The sequence below is a fragment of the Amphiprion ocellaris genome, chromosome 9 (genome assembly GCF_022539595.1).
Source record: "Amphiprion ocellaris isolate individual 3 ecotype Okinawa chromosome 9, ASM2253959v1, whole genome shotgun sequence".
NCBI classification, from domain to species: Eukaryota; Metazoa; Chordata; class Actinopteri; family Pomacentridae; genus Amphiprion; species Amphiprion ocellaris.
Genome location: NC_072774.1, coordinates 21,844,291 through 21,865,355, shown reverse-complemented (window position 1 = coordinate 21,865,355; position 21,065 = coordinate 21,844,291). Strand labels below are relative to the sequence as shown.

At 34.9% G+C, this 21,065-nt stretch overlaps 2 protein-coding genes across 2 annotated transcripts; both read right to left on the bottom strand.

Annotated features, from left to right (window-relative positions):
- Window positions 1-1,565: 1,565 nt before the first annotated feature.
- LOC111570341 (uncharacterized) lies at window positions 1,566-7,661 on the bottom strand. Its single transcript, XM_023273047.3, has 7 exons — window positions 6,854-7,661; window positions 6,402-6,477; window positions 5,684-6,025; window positions 3,864-3,969; window positions 3,460-3,494; window positions 3,293-3,348; window positions 1,566-3,162 (listed from the first exon to the last, which is right to left on the bottom strand). Exons 2-7 carry the CDS (start codon window positions 6,466-6,468, stop codon window positions 2,974-2,976), a joined length of 795 nt encoding a protein of 264 aa, XP_023128815.1. The 5' UTR covers window positions 6,469-6,477; window positions 6,854-7,661; the 3' UTR covers window positions 1,566-2,973.
- Window positions 7,662-10,194: 2,533 nt separating this feature from the next.
- On the bottom strand, window positions 10,195-12,816 carry LOC118470474 (carcinoembryonic antigen-related cell adhesion molecule 6-like). The gene is made up of 6 exons (XM_035949444.2): window positions 12,745-12,816; window positions 12,229-12,549; window positions 11,270-11,545; window positions 10,859-11,107; window positions 10,644-10,730; window positions 10,195-10,496 (listed from the first exon to the last, which is right to left on the bottom strand). The coding sequence occupies exons 1-5, from the start codon at window positions 12,812-12,814 to the stop codon at window positions 10,657-10,659; spliced, it is 990 nt and encodes a 329-aa protein (XP_035805337.1). The 5' UTR covers window positions 12,815-12,816; the 3' UTR covers window positions 10,195-10,496; window positions 10,644-10,656.
- Between the last annotated feature and the right edge of the window lie 8,249 nt (window positions 12,817-21,065).

The following is a 21,065-nucleotide window of genomic DNA, read 5'->3' as shown; positions in this document are numbered from 1 at the left end:
TCAGAAGCAGATTTTGGGTGTTTTATACTCACTTTTTGTCTCTCCTACAACATTGATTACAATTACATGCAAACGGGAAATTATGCAAATTAGGCGATGGCGTCATTTAGCGACTTCTAAACTTTTAGAACAGCCAATAGCTACTTTCCTTACTGAGGAGTTGGCAACACTGGTCAAAACATAAACGATGCCTCTTTTCCATCGTTGTAAGGTAGACAATGTGCTACAAGCCCAGTTTTATCAACAGTAGCTGTCTTTCAAGCTGCAAAAATACCATTGATGTCTATGGAGTGAACAGGGACCATCTGCAAATTGCAAAACTGCTGCAACAGCAAAGAGAGAAACAAATATTCAATAGCTTCTCTCTGATACACTGTAGTGTCACCAAAATCACTGCAGCCTTCAACTGGCTCCTGTTGACACCATTGTTATTCCTGCAGCTTGAAAAACAGCAACTGTTGATAAAACTGGGCTTGTAGCACATTGTCTACCTTACAACAATGGAAAAGAGGCATCGTTTATAATGAGTTACTGATGGTGGAATTCTGAATCTGTGAATATCTTCCCAATTTTACTGAACTGTGGCCCCAAGGAGCCGTGGTGGGCGTCCTTTATTTTCATTTCTGAAAAGTGGCAACCCTAGGGACAGCTGCAGCTCCTCTCCTGAAGATATCTGTATTTTGGGGCTCTTGATGCACTGACATTAGCCTCAGTCCACTCCATGTGAAGCTCTCCCAGTTTTTTTTAATCGACTGGTAATCCTCTCAAGGTTCATGGTCATCTCTGTTACTTGTGCAACTTTTCCTACCACACTTTTCCCTACCAGTCAACTTTCAATTAATATGCGTTGATACAGCACTTTGCCAACAGCCAAACTTTTCAGCAATGACCTTCTGTGGCCTCCTTGTGGAAGATTTTCACGATTGTCTCCTGGACAACTTTTAAGCCAGCAGTCTTACCCATTATTACAATTACAGAAGTAGCATGAAAGGTAGATGGTATTTATACAGTTTGAATAGTAATTTAGTCAAACTCAAAATTAAATATTCTAATATTTTGATATATTGGATTTCTCATTTTCATGAGCCATAAGCCATTTCAATCGAAGTTAATACGAGAAAAGGCTTGACATGCTCTACTTCACATGTAATGAATATGGAATGCATGGCAGTTTACCTTTTGAATTAAAAAAAAAAACAAACAAAAAACTTATTCACAATATTCTTATTTTTTGAGCTGCATCTGTAAAGTTATTGTCAATAATACTTCAGGGAACCTGAATCTGTGTTCTAGCCCAGCCATTCACCACCACATAACAGTGGTACGGAGGTATGACACTTACTTTTGTATGACATAAAGATCAATGATTGTATCAAAACAGGACTTGGTGCTAAAGTTAAATGTAAAACTTCATGTCAGACTTTGAGTACTTTGAGCTTTGCTGTGTTTTCTCTACTCATTTCCTATTGATCTGATATGGAATAGCTTTTGTACTGCACTCCCTTCAAACAGCATTTTTCTTATCTTTCTCATCTATTTCCTGTCATGAGAGAACTCTACAAGAATTAAATTAAAAAACACAGAGTTTATAAAGTCTGTGAAACAAAGTTTTTGAGGTTACAATGGCAATTAACAAACACAGATACTAACAAAACATCTATTAAAGCAAATGTATAGTTAACAGCACTCATTTCTGTCTAAAGGACTGCACTATCTTAAAAACAATGTAATTATGTAATCAAACTTCTCAACTTCTGACTTTCGCACAACACAACAAATAGAAAAACAAGTAGAAAAGTAGATTTTGTGCTCACACGTTCGAATAGTTAATGTTAATGTTTGTCTTCTTCTTCTTTCCGTCTTCCTCTTTTGATATTTGGTAAATGAGGAACTATGTGTGATTTTTGTTGAGAATTGCACTTGTCTGTATGTCAGCTTTACTGTTATGACCACACATGGCCACGCATGACAGGTTATGTAAGGCCTTGCAAGCCAGACACAGTCACATCCACAGCAGGACTTGCCTTCACTACATGATTAAAATCTCCTGCAAATACATCAATTGCTAAGTTAGATTCAGGTGCTGTTTTTACAGCAATGATGGCAGAAAAAGACATGCAAGCACTTCCCCACTGCACAGCATAGCAAGGCACAAGAAGCCTTGTTGATTGTACCTTGATTGCATATTGGAGATTTCCAGAAAACATTTTACTGTGGCCATTTCTTGTTCTACTGCAGATATGTCTGACTGCAATACCAGAAACTGATCCACTAACTGAACGGTGCCAGTCAAGTCTTGTTGTGTGGATCTGTTTATAGTTTTGATAGTGATCTGACTCTAGGGATGGCAGTGTTGGTATGTCTACTATTGTGAGGATTGGAATGACATTTTGCACAGTAGTTCATATTGTCCAGAGGTTTAACCAAAAGGCTTAGAGAGAAATTGCACCTAGCAACTATTAGATGATCTTTAAGGTCTTTTGAGGACACAACTTTGGTGATAGTTTTTTTTCTATTGCAACTAAATTTGGTAGACACAAAATCATAGTCCATGGCGGATGCGTTGGAATAACTCGTCTTGCAAACACTATCAGGACAAAATGTTACGCTGGTTGTTACCAAACACCTTCAAAACTATTCATAATCCCCTTGCTATGTTATATTATTATTTGCTGCATTTTTAGGAAACTAAGAAGCTAAACCAACACTGAAGATGACACACCTACCTACTAATTATCAACATGGTTGCATTAACTTTAGAGACATATTAGCTTTAAAACAATATTATTTGGTTCTAGTACAGCCTACATTTAAACAGAGGGACTGGAGCCACTATATTATATGTTATTAGATTATATTTTAGGATAAGGTGATTAGAATCAGGTCAGATTGTGCTGATTACACCAAATGATGGCACCACAAGTATAGTACAGACAACTTGCTTACAGCAGGATTAAGAGTGTTTTTATGCACTCAGCAAGCACAAGAAAGAACTTCATCAGCCCTTCTACAGTACATAAACATCTTCTCAGTAGGCTGTCGACGTAAAACTGCCACTTCGGAGTACACGACATCAGCATTCACAGTGTCTCTGTGCTTGTATTTGGATGAAGGAGTAGCGCTTCTGGACGGACTGAGCTTGATGTCAGAGTAGACCACATCCTACGATATAGAGCGTGACAGAGTGTAGGTTGTATTATCATTAGCATCACATCTTTTTTTTCACCACAACAGCAAACTGTAATTCTATCGACATCTTATTTTAAAAATCAGGAAGTAAGTCTGAGCTCACCTCCTCTCTTACAATCACAGAAGGCCTGGCCACATCAATCCCTGGACCAGCTGTATCTAAAAGACACACAGGCCTCAGTCATTGGAATTGAAACAAACAGCAGAAGATAAATTATTCAAGTGTTGGTTAGAAATAGAGTGAGGTGAAACTTATGCACTTGTTCTCACCAATGAAGACACGATGCCTGCCTGAAGAATCACGTCTGAGTGAAAGAATCAAAAGCACTATTATTAGTTGTCCTGCATGCATTTAGCTGATGAAGAAGAGAAAAACAGGCTCCAGCTGTGATTGTAATTATTGATTAATCTGCTAAAGAAAAACTATTAAGTCACTAGCCATTTACTTTGTGAAATGCCACAAAACTACAAAAAAGAATAGTTACTGGGAGGGCTAAGTTTACCAGAGCCCATAGCAACCGAACTCCAACCGTAATGATAAAACAAGTCTTCAACCTCATATTTAGTGATGCACTGTGGGGACCTGCTTGATGTCACCAAAAGAGAGGTGAGTCCCCAAAATGTTACAACAGCATGACAACAACATGATTACAAGCACATGCACACACACATACTGCCTTCTGATGAAAATGAAGTAAACCACGGCAGCCACGATCACCAACAGCAGCAGGACAGAAGTCACTACAGCAGAAATCACCTCAGTCGATAACGGCTTGTGTTCTGAGAGAACAAACTGGACTCATTAACCTTGCAGAGATGTCACATGAAATGATTCCAAGTCAAGTTCATGATCTTTATATAACCCTGGCTTTGTGATATCCATGTTAGACTAAGAGTATTTATCAGGTGCGTAACACTGATCATCATGGTGGTATGATTGGTATAGTGAAGAGGCTGATAACACAGCACAATATTTTTAAAAATGTACAATCTCACTTATTTTCTAAGATCATCAAACTCATTTTATTCTCAACTGACAGGATAAGCACCTACAGCATTAATCACAACCATTGTGTATCAGTTCAATATTTTTTTTTTACTGTTACATATTAAACAGCATTGCTAAACAGATAACAGTATACACTGTTGGTCAAAATGTTGGTTACAGCTTGTTAACATGGAGGATTTGTTGTTAAGCACCATTTTCATGAACATAACACAGAAGTTTGCATTATAAGATTATTGAGTAATTATTCAATTACTCAATAATAGGTGTTTTTGTTTCCTACTAAATGGTTTTGGAGCACTAGAGGTGTATAAACATGCTGCTGCCTCTCTGAGGAAAGAATGGCAACAGGAGGCAAATATCCAAGTTAGTCATGAAAGAGTCAACAGAAGATTGTTTGAAAGGGGGTCTGAATGCCACGTCTGACAGACAGACACAAGCAGGAGCTCCTCCAGTGGGCGAGGCAGAACCAAGCCCTTACTGTAGATCACTGGCGACATGTCCTGTTGGGAGATGAGCTGCGTTTTCTGCTGGACAAAACTGATTTCCATGTCAGGGTGTGTCGAATGAAATCTGAAAGACTCCATGAGAATTGTGTAAAGCCCAGACTCACCAGTGAATACAGATCTGTACATGTATGGGCCTTTCACTACAATGGCAAATCAGACCTGCTGATCTTCAGGGCCAGTTTCATGGGGCTGAGTATGGTGACACGCTGAGACATCACCTGTTGTCATGGGCCCGGCAGACATTCCGAGAAAACTTTAGGCACCAAGATGATAATGACGATCACGCTCCAGCACACAGAGCACAAACTGTGCAGGATTTACTTGACCAAGAGGGAATTTGTGTTTTGCACCAACTGGCATGCTCGCACGACACCAATCCCATCGCAGCATTTGTAGGATGGTCTTGGACATGCAGTTCTGCCAGAGACCCACAGCCAGCTAATCTTCATGAACTTGGCCAGTTTGTACAGGAAGAACGTGCCAGTTTTCCCAGTGCAACGTCACATGCATTAGTGGAGAGTATGTCTCACAGACTGGCTTGCAAGCAATGGGAAGCAGTACACACTATTAACTGTTTTGCTGTTCTAAATGAACTATTGCAAAACCTTTATTATGAAATTGTTGATTTAGTATCACTTAAAAGATTTTATTAGCACTGATGTTGTCAATAAAGTATTATTCATTTGTTTTATAGGTACAATTTGGAATTGTTGTTCCAGATTTCTGATGCAATAGTAATAAACACTTGATTCTGTATAGAAACACAGCTGGTACTGTATTGTGCATTAAATTGTTCTCTTTTATGCAACCAAATTGCAACCAAAGCTAAAACTTTTGACAAAATCTCTTGTAACCCACATTTCACCAACAGTGTTTTTAAACTGTTTACTGGTTAAGTGATTGTCAGGCTAATTTTGAAAACCAGCAACACTTAATATTATTTTGGCAACTGAGTGGATAAAACACTCTATTTCCTTACCTCCAACAACAAGTTTGGTGGTTCCTTCAAATGAACCACTGGGAAAAGTGAATATGCGGCAGGTGTAAGACCCTGCATCTGTCATTTCCATTTTTTTAATTATCAGTGATTGTTCTGCAATCTCCACTCTCCCCTTCAGAGGCGATTCAGGAATATGCACTCCATGCTGACTATTTGAAACGGCAAGGGTTATATCTTCTCCTTCTGGTTGCAGGAGATCCCACTGAAACTGAGTAATGTTGCTGTCTTTTGGTCCTTGGATGAACTGGCATGACAAGGTGACATCATTCTGGAGGTATCCAGTCACTTCAGGCAAGACATCGACTTTTTGTGCCTCAATAACTGCCAAAAAGAAATGATATTGACGTGCCGGCAAGATGAGATGGAAGACACACGGAAATGAAAAGAACTCTATTGCACTCTTATATAGATTTTTTTTCGTGCATGTTGTTATATTTGGTTGTGTTGGTATATTTGCTCACTTCACCCTTCTACCCCAGACACAAGTATGTAAGGGAAATCACAGAATGTTTTCTGTAATGGAGGAGTGTGCAAACATAGAACTAGATCCTATAAAGGGCTTGTAAATTGTACTAAGGGGGAGTTTTACAAGTATCATTTAAAGCAACGATTTCCAATATTCAGAATCAATATAAACTACATAAATCTGTACTAATCAAACTTTCAGAAAATTCTAATTGAAAATGATTAGTCTTACCTGGAAGTAATGCAAAGCAAATGAGCTTCTGTAGCATCCTGTGGGCTGATCTGCTGCAAGTTTTCATCGCGCACAACTACAGACAGAGAGCAAAAAAGCAGAAACACCTGACAGCCCATACAATATTCCTGACTTTATATGTCAGCTTCATAGGTAACACGAAGAGAGTTGCAAAGAGGCGGATCGGTGAAGTTCCTGATTCAGTAGTTAAGGACTAAAACATGCAGTGTGGCAACAGGAGAAACGTCTGAAAAACTATGACGATATGTGAACACAGGAAAAAAAAAAAGTACATACGCAACATTAAACCCACGACACTGACCAAAAAACACGAAATTATCGAGATGACAAAGACATCAGAATTTAAACCAAACAGGTTATACACAGCATTTTGCCCATCTGACGTAAACGCTTCCAAATTCAAAGTAAGCAGTTAATAAAAAATAACTTACCCATGAAAAAGAATAACTGCGAGAGGAACCATTTTTTAAATCTGTACCAAAACTCTCCCACTGCCATCGATTCTCGGCTTTCAAACTCTGTAATTGTCAACTCAGCATTTCAGCATGATTTTCAGAGACAGTTTTCTCTGTTCTGCCATCCATGTCGTGTCTTTCGCAACAGTGACCTCATGCGGTTAAATCGTGTTGATGCTCGACAAGTGATGATTCGTTTACTGGGTTAACAGCAGCATCAGTGCCAGCAGGTCAAAAGTAAACTGATCTTTTCCCAAATTCAGTCAGTAGCAACATCGTGATGAGATGTAGTAAAAAAAAAAAAAAAAAAAAGAAAGAAAAGTAAATGAAGCATCTAAAATTCTAAATGATAGGAAGAAATATTTATGCGTGAAAGCAAATGTTACTCACAGTAATAAGTCAGTCCAAGCAAGCCTCACTTTTGGTTGATGCTTTTGATTTAAAAGTTATATTTGTTTATGTGATGTTTGAGATATATTATAATTAATGCCACGAGTAAACATGCTTGTCTTTAATTTTCTTTCTAATCTCCTGAGACAACTCTCTCCTTCACTTCCTCTGGTCCATGTTTAGTGTGGTACATACCATGTCACCAAGCAGCACAGTGACTACTGTAACCCTATAAATAGGCCGACTGACTGATTACAAGTTTGTAGACACCTGTGATGCTAATTAGAGGACACACCTTGATTGAACATGTCCCTATGGTCACATTGTTTTCAGTCTTTTCTAGGGGTACCATCATTTTTGTCCAGGCCTGTTTCATGAGTTTATTTTTTTTAAATAATTCTGTTGAACCATGGTTCAAACGCAATGTCTGATTTTCACTGGATAATTTTCATAGAATTTTTATTTATTATTACTTTTGTCAGATTCAAATTATTTCTGTGACCAGTGTGGGTTTTTCTTTCATTAACCGAGGGGTACCAACAATTTTGTCCATGTGTGTATATGAAGCTGTATGTAAAATTTGTGATAATACACATGCTTTTGTTCCCCTCTGTGTGCAAGAGGAAGTCAAATTAATAGTGGCTAGTCCTGCTGAAGGAGACACTGTGCATTTCTTTACAACAGCATGCTATCTTGTTTAAAATATTTTAATCAAGTCTTCCATAGTTCCTCACCAGTGGGCGACTTTGTTTATTGCTTTCTGGCCTGTGGTGAGGTGGTATGTGAGCGCTCTTCAGTGACTTTCACATGATCTATCTTTAAATCTGGAAAAAAAAGGGGTTCAAATTAGGATATATGAAAGTAAAAAACAAACCTGCACTCAGTGGACTAGCAAGATAGTTTTTTAGGCAAAATATAAGCACAAACACATATTAAACATTTTAACACCAAATATGCTTTACACAATGACTTTCACTGCTGTACATTTTCTTTTTGTTACAGAACTGTTGCACATTAAATGCAAATCATGCAAACAATGCTGGACTAGTTAAGTTTTTAAAAATATTTCGTTCAACTGCCACTAAATACGTACTCTGTGTGCAAGCCCCTCAGAGCTGCTGTTTTCCATGAACTCACATGACTATTTTCAGCTTCAAAGTTTTAGTGTCACATGATGGTCGCAGCGCTGTTTGACTTCATTAATCTATGTTTAACTGTAATTTGGACAATGCTATATTATTCTTAGCTTCAGGGTTATGGTTTTTTTTTTTATTATCCTCTGTGATTGAGGACGTTTTCAGATAAGAAGAATGTAGGCCAGCAGGCAAAGTACCCATTTTTGTTTTTGCTTCTTTATAATGCATCCAGCTTCATGTCCACCAGTGTTTGTACAATTACACTGTAGCGTATAGCTAGATAGGAGAATTAAACAGTCCACTTCATGTCTCAAGTCAATCTGAAACATCAGCAAAGCTTAGAATCTTCAAGAAAAAAATCCATGGATTGACTAAAATTGTTAGTTCCATCAAATGACACACAAGCTGAAGACTAAAGTAATAAGGTGCTGCAACATTTTCTACAGATTATAGTACCATGTATTCAGCCTGTCAGTCAAAAGTACAGCTCATCAGATTCAGCTCAGATGCTGGGGAGGGTAACGAAATTAAAGAAACAAAAGAGCGTATAGCAGAACAGTTCTCTAATTTGAAACCTCACATCAGTGAACTCATGTCAAGATTCTGGGAGGAAGCTGCAACTCAAAAAAGGATGTATAATGATCTTCATCAGAGTCATTTGCTAAATTAATCCCAGGTATTCAACAGGGTAAAAAGTCAAAGATGCAAAGTTTTGCCTGTTTCAGTTTGTTGAACTCTGCTTGTTGCCTGCATGTAAATTACAGGAGGGCAAGGCATTAGTAACAACTGAAAAGGCATTGCACTGCACTATGAGTTGTACTCCTCTCCATGTGAAATCAGACTAAGCATTTTCCTATTGCAGATAGTGGTCCGTTGAACTATCCTCAGTCTATTAATGGCTAGAAATGCAGCTAATATAGTCGAGTTTAAAAAAAAAAAAAAAAACACTAAGAAGGAGAAGAATTTTTGTGTATTTTTTATAACAATCCACTATCACTTATATTTAGTTTCTGTAGCTGCTGCACCGTCCACCACTGGATCCAGTGGCAAATTGACTTGTTTCTTTGCCCACATGTTTTAGCGCATTCTCCATCCTGCCACAGCCTTTAAACTCTGCTCACACAGGACTTACTTGTATTGAAGTATTTTGACACTGTGCATTGCTACCCTTGCTAAGATTGGACCATAAGAGTACTTCTTCTGCTAGTAGCCAATATACTACTTTCTCTCAGAGTAACACTGAAGTGAGACCAGAGACTGGAAAATGTATAAACTGCTTTTACTTGCAGTATTTTTAGAAGTTCAGTCATTTCAATAATTGTGTCAACTACACTCAGTTAAAAAAAATGTTAACAAGTACACTGAATAATTAATTTATTTCACTGTGTAAAGTGGAAATACATTAGGCACCAACTTAAGCTTTGCTGTATCTTGTCAAGGCACACAGTCACTTCTTTATCAAGATCATCTCTAGCTGACGTAGATCAGTTTAATTACTTTACTGATTACTGACAGACAAAAATGGAGAAAAGCTGCAGTCACAGACACAGTCAAATGTATATTTCACTCTCTGCTTATAAAAAAAAAGCCTCCCAGATGTAAAAAAAAATACACAGTAACAAAACTATTCCTTATAATTGATGATTATAGTGATGATGATCAGCTTCTTTTAGAATAAATTTCACAGACAAGACATGAAAAAACCTAATCTATGAACCATCGTGACCTTTACCACAGAAGACTGAGTGCTTGGTCATTATGTAAAAAAGCATTTATAGTTTGTTAAAGCAGTTGACACATAGACACACAGACTTTAATTACACTCTGACATCCAATATATGGACCATAATACACGATGTATGTGAGATATAAATCAACAATAAAGCCAAAGACATGATTGATTTGATAATAGCTTTATGTTTGTACGTTGTATTAATAAAACACTTCTTCATAAGTCTATTTAATGAACAAATTAGATGACTTATACCAAAGTGAGCCACAGACATAATGATCAAACTTATTAAATCATCAAGGTCTGTTTGGTCTAAATAACATTTTGACATGTTGACATTCTGGTCCTCCAGGGAGAGAAGCTGAGGAAAAATGAAGAAAAGTGCATTAATGTGACTATACATTCACAGTATACTACATATACACTGTACATATATATTGTATATGCACACACACATATACGCACACACACAAACTGCATATATATATAAATGATTAATATCCCTTACCTGCGACTTCCTGTTATTTAAACTCTCTTAGAGTCAGTGCACTGATGACCAACACTAGGAACGACCAGCAGGGAGCAGTGCAAGATGCTTAATGTGGTAAAGAGGGCAAACATTACCATCACTTGAAATGTCACTTACTTTTAAAACATATGTAATTCTGACAACAACAACAAACAAGGTCTAATCAGCAAATAAACTCATGCATCCTATTTTACCTTTCAGGCTCATAACTGTGGAGTTTTCCATCATTGTCACCATATTTCTTGCCGTGCAGGTGTAATTCCCAGTGTCTTCTGCATCTAACCTTTCTATTACGTACAAGGAGTTGTTGACATGCGTCTCATTGCCGTTAAACATCCAGCTGAAGTTTGCTGGTGGGACAGAAGCTGTGGTGCACAGCAGTGCCACTCTGTAGCCTGGTGGAGCTGCTGAAGGTCCAATAATTGATATGTTATGTGGTCCAACTGTACGGATAAAAGACACATACTGTGTTAGCGTTACAAAGTTAAGATCTGTGCTTGAATGGCTTGATAAACTGCCAAAAATAAATAAATTAAGAGAAAATGTCAACAAATACATCAAATTTTTTGTTAAATTAGAATCTCTTTTGTAGAACGAATACTCACAGTTGACAGTGAGATTATGGGCTGCAGTCATGGTGCTGACTGGGTTGCTAACTTGACACTGGTAGGTGCCATGGTTGGAGCTGTGAACAGGTTGTATGAACACTGTCCTGTTGTCCATGGAGAAGCTGACTCTGTCACTGGGAAGAAGAGGGTGGCCATCTTTTATCCACACTCTGGTGGTAATGGAGCCAGAGGCCTCACAGGTGAGGTTAGTGGAGCTTCTGTCTTCTATCAGGATGGCTGCAGGGCTGCGGATGGTGGCTTTGGATATCAGTGCTGTCAGTGCAAAAAAAAAAAAAGTGGCAGTTCATTAAAGATGGTAGGAGAATAAAAAGGAAACACTGTTGAAGATTAGTATTGGTCCTCACAAGTTAGATTTCAAATGAGCCAAATTATAGTTGGAGCGACTGAATTGTACAGAATTTACTTTGAACTGCATCAAACTACAGAAGGATGCCATTCAAAATTCTAAATTGCAACTACAGAAAATGAATCAACCTTTCATTTCATGCTCTCAAAAAAATCTAAATCTAGGAGAACATAAAGCTTGACAATGATAGTAATCACTGTAGGGTTACTGTGTTGTTTTATTAGATATTTCAATTAGATGTTATAAGATGTTTTCAGGTACCTGAAGAAAAGAGATGAAGATTAAACTTTTGACATGCAGCGTAAGTAGCTTTACGGTTATTAAAATCATTCTCACTGACTGACAGTATCAGCTTATTCCAAATCTTAATGAGGTAAATGTGATGGAGCATTTTATGTAGTGTCACTTGTTTTTGTTTGATCATTGGATTATCGTTTTGTGCTTGAGTACCTACTTTCTAGGTGCTTCATTCATCGTTTTAAATATATTTGGCAAACATTCAGCCCAGTCTGTGCTACAATTTATTTTTTCAGCCATTTGTGAGTGTCAAAAGGTTTGCATGCACAGTGTGAGTTTGTAAACTACCCACCGTACACATTCAGAGTGACCTTCCCTTGTTTCTGCAGCCCTGCATCTGGAATGATGGTGACAGTGTACTCCCCGCTGTCCTCCAGCACCAGGTTCCTGAGCTCCAGGGTCCCTGTGGCTCGGTCTAATGAGATCCTGTTGACGTGTCCAGGTTCAGTGATGTCGACGCTGGTGGAGGTGATTATGTTCGCCCCTTTAAAGCTCCAGCTTACAGACAGGAATGGATTCTCGGGAGGTCTAAGGGTGGTGGTGAACTTCACTGCCCCTGCTACAGCTCCGCTCAAGGGTCCCGGGGGTAAAATACCTTCACCTACACACATACCTAATTAACCCAAAGAGCAAATAAAAGGTGACTCTGTAAAAATCTAAAAGTACCGTGAACCAAGTAGGATCTTAAGGATCAGCACAATAATAGCAATAATCTCAGAGATAAATACAAGAAAAAAAGGCATAGCACAAATTAGATTACAGATTGACGGTATTTTACAGCCAAACATGAGCTCTCTGTTAACTTTACCTGATAATACAAGCATCACTGCAGTCCAAAACACTGTCATGTCCAAGGCATATGATGACTTATTCAGCATTGTCTCTGTCCTGTCCTAAATCAAGAACAATGAGAGTCACAGGTCCTCCTGGGCTTTTATTGTCCCCCACCTAAAACACAGGACCAGCTCCAGCCCCCGACTCAGTAATGAAAAGCACAAACAGTGTTTACGATAGAACTGTGCACGTATAGCAAACTGCCTCTAGGTATGTCCAGTATGTTCAGTCATGAGTTAACTGGACTATGAATGATGGATTTGTTGTTGTTGTTGTTGTTCTTTTAAACCGATCTTTGATTAGACAGATGGTCCTCAAAAAAAGTCAATTTTGTTTTCCACATTTTACATTTGTGAAAGAAAAAACTGAAACAAAAAGAAGAGGAATTAACAGAAATCTAACAGCTCAACAGATCACAACTCTAAATTATACCTTGACCTGAGTTTGTTAATCAAATAGCTGTGCGTTTATTTTTTTAATCCCTACACAATAGGGGAAAAACCTTTACCATAAAAATTTTACATCACATTATTTTAAAGACCTTACCCTCTCCAATCAACCCCTGCCTACATTGAAACAACTTTAAACTAATCTCAAGACGATTAAAGGCCTCTTCATGAGGCTAAATCAAGAAAGAAATAGTCTACACATATATTATTTACACATAAAACAAACTATGACATAGGCAAAAACTATGGCAATTAAACCATTAAATAAATGAATCCATCATTTGAAACATCGATACAGTCTTTAAAATTAGTGGCATGGGAAATTCTCAACACAAAGAACCATCAAAGTCCTCCAGGATAAAGTTGAGAACTTTCCACAAAACAAAAACAACTCAGTTTAATAACAGACTAAATTTATTCCACGTATTAATATGTGTACCAGAAGTCTGAGTCATGCTGGTGGTTGTGTTCCAGGTGGGGCTGAGTGTTGTGCATCAGTTTTAAGAGCTCTTCAGTGAGTGGTTTTGGGTCTAGCTCTAAGTTGTGTTTGAGAATCTGCAGTGAGCCGAAGCATTCCTTGAGGAGGAGAATCAAAGACATCTAGGAGACACACATCCTGCTCAAACAGCTTTACAGACAGATCGCTGGCTTCAGTGCAGGTGAAAAAAAACATATAGAGATTGAAAAATGATTTTAAGATTTTATAAGATGTCTAAATACAGTATAATTACTGCAGTTATAGTTCATGATTGTCTATCCAGAATTATCCTTTGATAAGTGTCTAATTAGTGTTAAGTTTTAATCAGCTCAAACAATGAAGTACTAACAATGTGTCACGTGTCAACATTTCCTGACATGTGACTGTACAGTATGGGAGGGAAAACATGTCAGCAGAGATATGATGAGCTTCTTACCTTGTTGACTCTCAGTAACAATGTATTTTTGTAAGTGGCACTCAGTGTAAACATAATGTTACTCAAGAGGTGTGTGTATATATATATATATATATATATATATATATATATATATATATATATATATATATACACATATATTATCTTACACACACACACACACACACACCCACAACACAACATAATTAAGCAGGACTAGGCCATTGTACACAAAGCTTGCAGTTAAATACAGAAACTGACGGTTTATGTGATACAGGATGCATTCCTCACATATGGAGTCATGCTACATCTTTACATTTTTATGAGCTCTGACTGGATTGTTTGACTATTCTGTGAATATGTCACAGTAAATGTACTGTAGTGCAGACAATGACCACAGCTGAACAAGCACGGCAAACATTTTATAAAAGGTTTTGAGCATAATAGGGTACAAACTTTAGCTCAGTTTATAAAAGAGTGTCAGTCAGTTAAAACTGGTCATCCACTATTTGAATGCTTAGGCTGCATACCACATGGGTGTAAATATCCTGGTCAGTGATTCTCTAATTTGATTCCAAGCTAAGGCTCTTCCGTACACTTCTTCTGTTCTCTCTAGATTGCCTGTATGAAACAAAGACTTAAAAATGCCTAGACACATAATTTTAAAAAAAGAAAATAGTCCCATAGAGTTTCACCTAATAGGAACATTCACTATCAAAAAATAAATAAATAAATTCGGTTGTTTAGAGGTAATGATAATGGTAGTAGTAAATAAATAAAATAAAATATGTAATTAAGCAAATAAATAAGGGATGAAAGAGAATAAAATGAACAAATAAAATCATAAAAAATGAAATATGAATTAGACTATAAAAACAGACACATAAAGGCAAGCCTATAAAAATAGGTTTTAAAGAAGTGATTTAAAGGAAAACACTGATTAAGCAAACCCTGTCTCACCAGGATGGCCTGATCGCAAAAACTTTATCACCCATCAAAATGGCTCCACCTGAGGATCTAAGGCTGCAGACCAGGTCATAAAAGGTCAGCAGTTCTATTAAATAAGTTGGGGCCAGACTTTGACGAGCTTTAAAAGCGATCAGTAAAATTTTAAAACCTATTCTAAAATGGACAGAGCACCACTGCAGGGAAGCCAGGATCTGGGTGATGTGATGCCATCTGCTAAAACCAGTAAGAAGCCAAGCTGCTGCATTCTGAACTAGTTGGAGGTGAGACAATGACTTGTGGTTGATACTGGAGAGGAGGGAGTTACATTAAACCAGAGATGAGAAAATGAATGCATGAATTACTTTTTCCAGATCTGGGTGTGAATGGAAAGATTTTAGTCTGGAGATGTTTTGAATATGATAAAAAAAACAAAACAACACTGGACAACTATTTTAATGTGAGGATCAAAGTTTAAATTGGAATCAAAAAGAACTCCCAGACTTCTGACGGTAGATTTTGTGTTGGGTGACAGTGGACCAAGGCTATTCTACCGAAGCTGATTTTATTGTTTCTCAGACTGAACAAAATCATTTCGGATTTTAGTTGAAGGAAATTCTGTGCCATCGAACAGTTGATATCTGTGAGACATTCTGAGACAGCAGCTACACTATATGTATAGCTGTGTTTCATCTGCATATCAATGAAAAGATGCATTGTGCTGTTGGACAGTTTGTCCAAATGGACCTAAAATTGAACCTTGCAGTACACCACAGGTAATTTCAGTCATAGTGGATGAGTAATTTTAAAAGGTAAGAATAAAACCGAGTAAGTGCAGTACCCTTGATACCAACTCAGGATTTCAAATGGTTAATTAAAATGACATGGACAACTGTGTCAAAAGCTCCACTATGGTCTAAAAGAATTAAAATAGGGCTCTCTCCCCTGTCGACTGCAAAAAAGAATATTGTATATGTCATTAGATACCTTGAGGAGAGTAATTTCTGCACTGTGCAAAGCTCTAAAACCTGATTGAAATTTCCCAGAGATGTCACTGCACCACATAAAGGTCAAAAGCTTATAAGCTGATCTAAAATTGTTCAGAACACAGGGATCAAGATTGAGTTTCTTTAGAAAAATGCAATTTATTAAGGAATTGTTGGTGATAGGTTATAGGTTATATATTGCTTTGTGAAAGTGAGGTCCTGTGTGTAGTGATGGCTGATCGAGGCTTTGTTGAAGCTTCGACACTTCATTCAAAACATGCTTCATTACTCGAGGCCTCAATGACACACAGTGCTCGAGTAGGACATCTAGTGGTCAATAATATGAAGTGCAATCAAGACGTGGTCGTTGGTTCATGGATTGTTTTGGATTTGATTCGCCATGCACACATTCCTGTTTGACTACACTGGACACAAAAATGATATTACTAGTAATAATAATGACAATAACTATTGAAGAGCACGTTTCTTATTTCCCATGTTTGTCTGTATCCCTATATACTCTTTGCTTATATTCTGTGTTATGAAACATTTAAACGGTGCTGCTACATTCATGAGATGCTCTACAAATACAGACTGATGTCATTTTCACATGGGGCTGGTGCAAATAAAGATTTTATGGATTATTATGGATTTTGGCAAAGTATCTCTTGGGGTTTATTGGTAAAGAGGTCAGTAAAGAGGGTGTGCTTATGTAACTGGTTATGAGGTTTTATTGAGAAATAATTTATCAACAGTTTTGGGACCACTGTTCCCTCTAAGCTGCGCGCGATACTTTTTTTTTTTTGCGCATTTATCATCTATTTTTTTTTTTTGCCATTTTTGAGTTTTTTTAACTTGAGTCTCGACTCGACCGTTTTTCTCAGGAGGTTGGACTTCAGCCTTTGTGCTGGAGGGTTGAACCCTCAGTTCCAAGACTTTCAAAGCCTCCAGACCTCCCGAGTCCTCAGGACCTGAGCTTTCACACAGTCTGAGGGCTGAAATTTTCTAAGTCCCACAGTAGTTCTCTGTTAGATTGAACTTCCAGACAGTCCAAGGACTGATATCTTCTAAGTTCCTGAGTACTTCTCTGTTAGTTTGAACCTTCACACAGTCTGAGGACTGAAATCTTAAAAGTTCTTGAGTAGTTCTCTGTTAGATGGAACCTTCAGACAGTCTGTTAATGTTTCGATTAAATCTTTAAGGTTTTTCTTTTTAAATGTTTTACCACCTTTTAATGTTTAATTTTCTTTTTAAATCCTTCATTGTATTTTCAGTGTAATTCCTATTTGAACTTTTATTGTCTTTAAGATATAATTTTCTAATTAAACATTTAATTTTTTAATTAAATGTTTTGTCTTTTTTGGCCTTTTATTGGATAGGTGTTGTAAAAGACAGACAGGAAACAGGGGAGAAGAGTCGGGGAAAGACTTGCAGCAAAGGGCCACTAACGGGACTCGAACCCGGGACGCTGCGTCAGGGACCAGCCCCTGTACATAGATCACCTGCTTAACCCGTTGAGCTATATGGGCACCCGTGTTTTGTCTTTTTAAGGGTTTAATAATCTGATTAAATGTTTTGCATTTTTAAAAATGTTTAACATTCTGCTTGTTTAATTGTATTTTTTAAATGTTTAATGATGGAAAATACTTTATCTGTAATTTCTAATATTTGTATTTTAAAAATTTTGTTTAATTTCATAATGACATGTATTGTATCGTGTTGAATTATCTCATTCCATATTTTGTCTGTTTAATAGAGTTAAACATTAAATTACATTACATACTATTAAACAGACAAAATATGGAATGAGATAATTCAACACGATACAATACATGTCATTATGAAATTAAACAAAATTTTTAAAATACAAATATTAGAAATTACAGATAAAGTATTTTCCATCATTAAACATTTAAAAAATACAATTAAACAAGCAGAATGTTAAACATTTTTAAAAATGCAAAACATTTAATCAGATTATTAAACCCTTAAAAAGACAAAACATTTAATTAAAAAATTAAATGTTTAATTAGAAAATTACATCATAAAGACAATAAAACTTCAAATAGGAATTAAAAAGAAAATACAATGAAGCATTTAAAAAGAAAACTAAACATTAAAGGGTGGTATATGTACATATAATTTAATTGTATTTAATGTTTAACTCTATTAAACAGACAAAATATGGAATGAGATAATTCAACACGATACAATACATGTCATTATGAAATTAAACAAAATTTTTAAAATACAAATATTAGAAATTACAGATAAAGTATTTTCCATCATTAAACATTTAAAAAATACAATTAAACAAGCAGAATGTTAAACATTTTTAAAAATGCAAAACATTTAATCAGATTATTAAACCCTTAAAAAGACAAAACATTTAATTAAAAAATTAAATGTTTAATTAGAAAATTACATCATAAAGACAATAAAACTTCAAATAGGAATTAAAAAGAAAATACAATGAAGCATTTAAAAAGAAAACTAAACATTAAAGGGTGGTATATGTACATATAATTTAATTGTATTTAATGTTTAACTCTATTAAACAGACAAAATATGGAATGAGATAATTCAACACGATACAATACATGTCATTATGAAATTAAACAAAATTTTTAAAATACAAATATTAGAAATTACAGATAAAGTATTTTCCATCATTAAACATTTAAAAAATACAATTAAACAAGCAGAATGTTAAACATTTTTAAAAATGCAAAACATTTAATCAGATTATTAAACCCTTAAAAAGACAAAACATTTAATTAAAAAATTAAATGTTTAATTAGAAAATTACATCATAAAGACAATAAAACTTCAAATAGGAATTAAAAAGAAAATACAATGAAGCATTTAAAAAGAAAACTAAACATTAAAGGGTGGTATATGTACATATAATTTAATTGTATTTAATGTTTAACTCTATTAAACAGACAAAATATGGAATGAGATAATTCAACACGATACAATACATGTCATTATGAAATTAAACAAAATTTTTAAAATACAAATATTAGAAATTACAGATAAAGTATTTTCCATCATTAAACATTTAAAAAATACAATTAAACAAGCAGAATGTTAAACATTTTTAAAAATGCAAAACATTTAATCAGATTATTAAACCCTTAAAAAGACAAAACATTTAATTAAAAAATTAAATGTTTAATTAGAAAATTACATCATAAAGACAATAAAACTTCAAATAGGAATTAAAAAGAAAATACAATGAAGCATTTAAAAAGAAAACTAAACATTAAAGGGTGGTATATGTACATATAATTTAATTGTATTTAATGTTTAACTCTATTAAACAGACAAAATATGGAATGAGATAATTCAACACGATACAATACATGTCATTATGAAATTAAACAAAATTTTTAAAATACAAATATTAGAAATTACAGATAAAGTATTTTCCATCATTAAACATTTAAAAAATACAATTAAACAAGCAGAATGTTAAACATTTTTAAAAATGCAAAACATTTAATCAGATTATTAAACCCTTAAAAAGACAAAACATTTAATTAAAAAATTAAATGTTTAATTAGAAAATTACATCATAAAGACAATAAAACTTCAAATAGGAATTAAAAAGAAAATACAATGAAGCATTTAAAAAGAAAACTAAACATTAAAGGGTGGTATATGTACATATAATTTAATTGTATTTAATGTTTAACTCTATTAAACAGACAAAATATGGAATGAGATAATTCAACACGATACAATACATGTCATTATGAAATTAAACAAAATTTTTAAAATACAAATATTAGAAATTACAGATAAAGTATTTTCCATCATTAAACATTTAAAAAATACAATTAAACAAGCAGAATGTTAAACATTTTTAAAAATGCAAAACATTTAATCAGATTATTAAACCCTTAAAAAGACAAAACATTTAATTAAAAAATTAAATGTTTAATTAGAAAATTACATCATAAAGACAATAAAACTTCAAATAGGAATTAAAAAGAAAATACAATGAAGCATTTAAAAAGAAAACTAAACATTAAAGGGTGGTATATGTACATATAATTTAATTGTATTTAATGTTTAACTCTATTAAACAGACAAAATATTGAATTAGATAATTCAACAACATACAATACGTCATTATGAAATTAAATAAAATTTTTAAAATACAAATATTAGAAATTACAGATGAAGTATTTTCCATCATTAAACATTTAAAAAATAAAATTAAACAAGAATATTAAACATTTAAAAAAATGCAAAACATTTAATTAGATTATTAAACCTTTAAAAAGACAAAACATTTAATTAAAAAATTAAATGTTTAATTAGAAAATTACATCTTAAACTTCTTAAATCTTTTTAACAATAAAACTTTTCAAAAGTTTTATTGTATTAATTTTTTTTGTTTGATTTAATTGCTTTTTGTTATGTAGTTTATTACTTGAATCTTCTTTCTCTGTCAAGATTTTAACCCCAACCTTAAAAATGAAATAAACCCTTAAATCACAATGAAAATACTTCTGTTGTCACAATCATGAGTTAGTCAATTATTCAGTTTATCAATTCAACTTTATTTGTTTAGCACCTTTTACACAGATGACAAAACTAAACAAGCAAAGAGAAAAAAACTATGATTAAAACTCAAAAAAATAAAAAAAATAAAAAAATAAAAACATTTAACATGGTAATAAAATATGTTGTGTCCAGGGGATGGAGGGAGTTTATTGAAGTCTTCTTGGGCTCACATGGGAAATCATTTAAAATATAAACTTGATATTCAGTCTAAGGAAACTGGAAACTGCAGAGTGACAGAAGAATCAACAATATCTCCTGTTTTCTCCTTTAATGAGTCGACTCTTCTTGTGCTTTCAGACCAAAGAACTACAGACTCTTCACAACCTGTTCAAACTCTTGGTACAGGACCTCACCACACGGATCAAGAAGGTTTCTGTCTCATTTCTACTCTGAAGCTCACCTTCTCCTGCTCAAACTACTGACAAATGTTTCTGCTGCTCTAAA

Coding starts and splice junctions, on each gene's coding strand:
- LOC111570341 (XM_023273047.3), bottom strand. CDS start 6,468: ATGAAAACTTGCAGCAGATCAGCCCACAGGATGCTACAGAAGCTCATT. Junction 6,026..6,401: donor TTGCTTTGCATTACTTCCAG/GTAAGACTAATC, acceptor TCTTTTTGGCAG/TTATTGAGGCACAAAAAGTC. Junction 3,495..3,863: donor TTCATTTTCATCAGAAGGCA/GTATGTGTGTGT, acceptor TCTTTCACTCAG/ACGTGATTCTTCAGGCAGGC.
- LOC118470474 (XM_035949444.2), bottom strand. CDS start 12,814: ATGCTGAATAAGTCATCATATGCCTTGGACATGACAGTGTTTTGGACT. Junction 12,550..12,744: donor AGTGATGCTTGTATTATCAG/GTAAAGTTAACA, acceptor TGGGTTAATTAG/GTATGTGTGTAGGTGAAGGT. Junction 11,546..12,228: donor GGTCACTCTGAATGTGTACG/GTGGGTAGTTTA, acceptor TTGCACTGACAG/CACTGATATCCAAAGCCACC.